This window comes from Leptonychotes weddellii, chromosome 6 (assembly GCF_054177405.1).
Source record: "Leptonychotes weddellii isolate Sample4059 chromosome 6, ASM5417740v2, whole genome shotgun sequence".
Classification (NCBI taxonomy): domain Eukaryota; kingdom Metazoa; phylum Chordata; class Mammalia; order Carnivora; family Phocidae; genus Leptonychotes; species Leptonychotes weddellii.
In genome coordinates this window covers 10,348,581-10,355,540 of record NC_138374.1, presented here as the reverse complement: position 1 = coordinate 10,355,540, position 6,960 = coordinate 10,348,581, and the positions used below count along the sequence as shown (strand labels likewise).

Below are 6,960 nucleotides of genomic sequence, written 5' to 3'. Positions count from 1 at the left end.
GATCCCAGGGTCCTGGGATCAAGTCCCACATCGGGCTCCCTGCTCTGCGGGAAGCCTGCTTCTCCCTCTCCCATTCCCCCTGCTTGTGTTCCCTCTCTAGCTATGTCTCTATATGTCAAATAAATAAATAAAATCTTTTTTAAAAAAAATGTACAATATATTCTCAAGGTTGTACAACCATCAGCACTAATTCCAAAACATTTTCATCATCCCAACTTACTTTGGTTATAACTAGTTGATATCTATTCCCTTACTTTACTTTTCATGTTTTCTTTTTGATCAATGTGTGAGACTGAGAACAGACAGGAGATTAAAAGACTTAAGAGAACCAATGCAGTTCATAGATCTGGTTGGAAGTCAACTATAAAAAAAAAAAGACATTTTTTTTTATCTGTGGTCCCCACATTCTCAGCTGCTAAATTATTTCAAAGCGGACTCCAGATAACCTGTTTATCCACAAATGCTTCAGTATGTATTCCAACACTTTCATGACATACACTCTTTATCATCATGTACTAGGTGCCCATATTATATGGGACTGTTTCTGTCTGCTCTGTTCTACTCTGGTATTCATTTGACCGTTCCTGTACCGGTACCCCATTGTTTTATTTACCATAGCTTTATAGAATGTTTTGCCACCCGGTAAACATTCGCTCTTAGTAACAATCACATGAATTATAAAAATTATTTAATCCTCATAGCTATTCTCTGCAGCAGGCAGTTTTATCCCATTCCACAGATGAGAAAACCAAGAAGTCAGCCAAGTATTGTGCTGCCAAGTACAGGGTGAAAAAGTGGTGAGTTAGGGGTGCCTGGGTGGCTCAGGCGGTTGAGGGTCCGACTCTTGGTTTCAGCTCAGGTCATGATCTCAGGATCCTGGGATGGAGCCCCATGTCGGGTCTGCATTCAGTGTGGAGTCTGCTTGGGATTCTCTTCTCCTTCTGCCTCTACCCCCCCATCCCCTATGCTTACTCATGTACTCTCTCTCTCTCTCTGTCAAATAAATAAGATCTTTAAAAAAATAAATAAGTGGTGAGCTAAAATTCAAGTCTGAATTCTGACCTCAAAGTCCAGAACATTAAAGCCTCCTTGAAAAGGGAACGCTGCTATTTACAGATTCTTTTTCTGTTGTTTGATCATGTCCATTATATTTTCTCAGATTTAACTTCATCCTAACTTCCCAGATCTATTGAACTTCAGTCTATAATATATATATTTTTAGAAAGCATCTCAATTTTTCACATTTTTTTCTGTTGAAGTAGCTTAACTAAACTCCAAAAATACGCATATTTCATTTTAAAGTGCATTTGAGTTTGTAAGTTGTATTTCAGTATTGGCAGTATCAGTGGTTTTGTGAAAAAAAAAAATGATGCCTTTTGGTTTCCCAAGTGAGTTTATGTATGTATTAACCTCTGTTCGAAGGTTAATATTTTTATATTTTGGCACTGTGCCATTAGATGGTTTACTGGAAAGCTATTTATTGCATTTGATTATGCATTGTGTTTTTCATTGTTGTGATTTATTAAAACCATAATTTGCAATGTTAATATGAAATGTATCCAAAGTCAACTCCAGCAAGAAGGCATAAAGTAAGAAAAGGTCTTCATTGTGTTGGCTTGTCTGGTTAGCTGCCAACACTCTAACTTGTTCAGTGTAAAATAGAAATTATTACTGTGAGGTTAGGAAACCTATGGTGAGGGTTTTGTTTCATTCAACAAAATGTATTGACATTTGGGGCGCCTGGGTGACTCAGTCATTAAGCGTCTGCCTTCAGCTCAGGTCATGATCCCGGGGTCTTGGGATTGAGCCCCACATCGGGCTCCCTGTTCAGCGGGAAGCCTGCTTCTCCCTCTCCCACTCCCCCTGCTGGTGTTCCCTCTCTCGCTGTCTCTCTCTCTCTCTGTCAAAAAATAAATAAAAACCTTTTAAAAAAATGTATTGACATTTAACAGTATATTGTTTGTTGCTAGCTCCTACCCTTCTGAAGAACAAGTATCATGTTACGTGCTTTATTATGTGTTCGATTTATTATATGATAGGTGCTTGATAACTGATCTTGATCCAGTGCCTGAAATACTCCCTAGCCCATGGTAGGTCCTTGGTTAATGTTTAATGATAATGAACAATGAAATGGCCTGTAAAAACCTTGAAGCTTTGGAGTAAATTTCCACCCTACTTTATAAAGAATTATGAAACTCTTCCAAACTCTTGCATTTATGAAATGCCTAAAGCACATCTTCAAAGCACGATCCCTAAAATGAGAGTTGATTGATATTTGGGGGAAATTGAAATACTATATATCTCTTTTAAGAATGTTTTTTACATGGTGACTATATATCTATCATGTTGGTTTTCCACAAGAAATTACTGAAACACTCTTTCAATTATTTTTATTTTTGGTGCTAATTAGGTAGTATTTCTTAAGGGTGTAACTTCATAAACTGAAAAATTGCATTTGCATGCTGTCTTTCATAGACCATTTCTCATTTAATTAAAAATCTTTTGTGAAAAGTAAAAATGTGGATTGGAAAGATAATTGTTGGGCCTCTGGGTGTTTTCTTTCCTTCTTTCTTGTATTTATTAAAGATTTCTTTGCCCCCCCCCCATTGTCCTCCGTATATTATTTGCTCAGTGCTAGTATATACACATAAAGTGGTTTTGGAATTGCTAACTCCTATCCTTCCAACAAAATCACTAACCAGAGTACAATATTATATAGAGTTCTCTTTGTCTTTATCCTTAAGAAGTGTTTTCCAGAGTTATTTAGGTGAGTTTTTTCTAACAGTGTGGTTACATTGTCCATTTGAAGCAGAGTTGAGTTGCTATTTGCATTTTGTTTTGAGTCATCCCCTCCCCACCCCGACAAATGCATTCTGGTCGAAAGGAACTATTTATTTTTGAGGAGATGTGAAACATCCCCATGGTTCTGAGTCAGAACTATACAAAAGGACATACTCAGAGAACTGTCATTTCCCCAGATCCCCCTTCTTCTATCCTGTTTCTGCCCACCCTCTGTAGGTAACCAGTCTCATTAATTTCTAATTTATTGCTCTTACTTTTTGTGTGAGTTTGCAGATGTATGCATATTTTCTCATATCTTTTTTTTTTTTTTTAAGATTTATTTATTTTAGAGAGAGAATGAGTCCATGTGTGGGGGTAGGGGCAGAGGCAGAGGGAGAGAGAATCCCAAGCAGACTCCCCGCTGAGCACAGAACCCCCACCCCCACCCCCACCCCAGGATCAGTCTCACAACCCTGAGATCATGACCTGAGCCGAAACCAAGAGTACAGCGCTTAAATGACTAAACCACCTAGGCACCCCTCAGATCTTCTTTCTTACATAAAGGGTGGCACACTCTAGATATTCTTTTGTGCTTTGATTTGATAATATAAATTCTTATATGATTTTATTGTCTCCTTGTTCTATAAATATATCCAGTTTATCCATGTAATATATCCAGGAATCATTCCTTGTCCGTTCCTGGACCATGTCTAATTCCTTTTTGTACCTGCGTAGTACTCCACTGAGTGGATGTGTCCTAGTTTATTCAGCCATTCTCCTATGTCTGAACAATCAAGTTGTTTCCAGTATTTTGTAGTTACAAACTGCTGCAATGAATAGACCTGAGTGTATATATTTTAGGTTGGTTGTGTATCTTCAGGGTAAACGCACAAGAGTGAGATTAGTAGGTTAAAAGTAAGTGCATATGTTTTATTATTAGGTATCACTAAATTTCCCTCCAGAAAAGTTGTATCTGTTTTTATTCCCATCAGCACTGTATGACATTGCCTGTGTCCCCACAGCCTTGTTAGGGAATGTGCTGTCCTACCTCCATATTTTCCCCAATCTGATGGATGAAAATGGTATCGCTGCATTTTAATTCACATCTCTCTAAGTGAGATTGAACATCTTTTCACATGTTGAGGGCCATTTATATATCTTTGTCATGTGCTTTACTTTAAAGGGTTATATCTAATGTATATTTTGTTGTTAGATTATTCACCTCCAGCTTGCCAGGTTAGTAGCCCTTTATAGATTCCAGACATTAGTGTGACTTTTCTCTTTCAGATCTTCCATGGTGGCTTATTTTAATTCGGCAGAAAGCATTGGTGGGCAAACTTCCAGGAGACCATGAGGTCTGTAAAATTACCAAAATTGCTGTGCTATCACTTTCTGAGATGGAACCTCAGGATCTTGAGCTAGAGGTAAGGTGGAAGTCTCAGGAAATTTTATGGAAACTTGGTATAAATATAATAACAAATATGAGGATTTGGTCTAATAGGCCAAAATCATAATTTTAGAGCTGGATAATATTTTTAAAGTAATTTAATCCTGTGGTTTTCAAACTTCACTGTAGGAGTGGAAACTTTGTTTCAAAATCTGTGACATCCAGTATATCAGATGCATAAAAGTAGGGCTGCTTTGGTTGAGGTGGTGATGCAGGGGAGGGGATCCTTGAGTCCCTGCCCGCGTGGCCTCTACTGCCACTTTCTGCTTCCGGGGAGCCCTAGGACTCTGCATAGTGCAATTTGAAAACTCCTGATTTGGGGGAGAGAAGGGGTAGTCAAGAAGGTGAGATTTAACTTACTCTGTATCCTTTTTTTATCTCTATTTCTTGAAACTTTTCAAGCATATATTTCTTTTGTAATTTTTTAAAAGTTTTTGTTTGTTGTTTTAAAGAAAGAAACCACCGATCTAGTGCAATCTTTTAATTTTTTTTTAAAAAGATTTTATTTATTTATTTGAGAGAGAGAGAGCACATGAGAGGGGGGAGGGTCAGAGGGAGAAGCAGGCTCCCTGCCGAGCAGGGAGCCCGATGCGGGACTCGATCCAGGGACTCGATCCAGGGACTCCAGGATCATGACCTGAGCTGAAGGCAGTCGCTTAACCAACTGAGCCACCCAGGCGCCCAATCTTTTACTTTTTCAGGAGGGAACCAAGCCTACAATAGAGAGGCTTAAGGCTAAAATAATGAGATTTCCAAGGGCTAGTATTTTTTTTACCACACTGTACTGCCACCTGGTAGAAGTAACCCAGGAAAGCATTTTAGCTTGTTTGCTATTGGTGCGGATATTGGCATCTAGCACCCCTGCTCAGTCTCCCTCTACCTCTGCCCCTTACCCTCTTGTGTGCACGCATGCGCACGTGCTCTTTCTCAAATAAAATCTTTTTTTTAAGATTTTATTTATTTGACAGAGAGCACAAGTAGGCAGAGCAACGGGCAGAGGAAGGGGGAGAAGCAGGCTTCCTGCGGAGCAGGGAGCCCGATGCGGGCCTCGATCCCAGGACCCTGGGATCATGACCTGAGCCGAAGGCAGATGCTTAACCGACTGAGCCACCCAGGTGCCCTAAATAAATAAAATCTTAAAAAAAAACCCAAAAAACACGAATTTAAGAGGACCCTGATACTCTCTTTATTATAGGAATCAAAAAAAGATTAGAGTACTTCATATTCTCCTTTATTGGTATTGGAGCTAGAACATTATTCATTATTGCTAATCCAGGACAAATAACTTAGGTAGCAGTTGGGCCTATTAAAAGCAGGTCTTTGTAGTTTTTGTTTGCATTTTATTATAGGGAAGAGCAGCCAGACTAGCAAAAATTCTGTTAGTTTACTAAGCCAATAAATTTGTCATCAGTGTCTTTGGATGGCTTTGCTGACAAATTGAAAGATCAGCATGGCTTTCTGTCACCAATCTTTACCTTGAAGGGGAGCACCCCTTGGGCTGGCATTCTGGTTTGAGCATTAAGCCTGGGGACCCTGGTAGTTAGATTTAGAGCAGGCGACCAGCTTGTCTAGCACTTTATCCACCTGTCAGTCATCAGATTGCACATTCGCACTCCCAGCCCTGGGGAACTGTACTGTCACTCCTCGTCCAGAGAAGCTTGGGACCTGTGTTGTATTTTTCAGGGAGGTTTTCTGATGCCCTTTTGCCCACTGATCGCTAACATTTTTGAGATTAGTAGCTGACTGTTGGATAAAACTGCGGGGGTGGGGGAGTGGTTAGAAAATGACATTTATATGGAATGTTTAAGCACAAAAATGTGAATATTATTAAAAATTGAAGGTTTTCATTTTTCACATTTTTAAAAAAATATATTTATTTATTTATTTGTCAGAGAGAGCGAGAGAGCACAAGCAGGGGGAGCGGCAGGCAGAGGGAAAAGCAGGCTCCTTTGCCTAGCAAGGAGCCCGATGCAGGGCTCCATCCCAGGACCCTGGGATCAGGACCTGAGTTGAAGGCTGATGCTCAACCAACTGAACCACCCAGGCATCCCAACATTTTTCTGTCTTGATACTCTCAAGTAAAACAGATTATCTTTAAATGAAAACGAGATTTCCCCCCACATGAGATAATTGAGTATTTTTACAGCACTGTTGGACCGTATAAACTATAGGGCTTATCATGGGGCATTGAGGGTGTGGTTCATGTTAAGAGTTGAAAATACGTAATGATCCTTGTTGATTGGGGAATAACATGACCTAGAGAAAATATTTCCAGATCCTATTTTAGTGAATAGTTTGGCACACCTTTCTCTCAAAAGATTATCATTTTAGAAATTTGCACTTAAGCCTTTTCCCCTTCTTTTAATCCTGTTTTATGTAGAAGCGCTTTCCAACAGTGAACAATGGGAGGAAGGGCAAAGAACATCTATGTTGAAATCATGAATTGCTTGCTTATTTTCTGACATGTTAATTTAAATCTTTGGGATCTTTATTTCAATTTCCATATAAATCCATTTAAGAAGAGGTTTTAGAAGCTTGATCATTTTTGTTATTTTTTTTTATTTATTTATTTTTTTGGTGTAGTAAATTGTAAATGAGAAGGGAAAAAACCCACAACTTAGAAATAATCGTTCTCCATATCCTAGTGAGTTTTAATGGTTATTTCCATTTGCTCTTTGAAGGAACAATGTTACTTTCAAATTTTCAGAATAGTTTTCATTTTTTTTTTTTTG

General features: G+C 38.9%; 1 protein-coding gene across 7 annotated transcripts in view; it reads left to right on the top strand.

Annotated features, from left to right (window-relative positions):
- The window catches only part of INPP5F (inositol polyphosphate-5-phosphatase F), an 86,339-nt gene that overhangs the window by 37,038 nt on the left and 42,341 nt on the right, over positions 1–6,960 (top strand). For all 7 annotated transcript variants that reach the window (XM_081823398.1, XM_081823397.1, XM_081823399.1 and 4 more), the window contains exon 3: positions 4,069–4,205. In XM_081823398.1, coding sequence (XP_081679524.1) covers positions 4,069–4,205 — 137 coding nt within the window. The remainder of the gene's footprint in view (positions 1–4,068; positions 4,206–6,960) is intronic.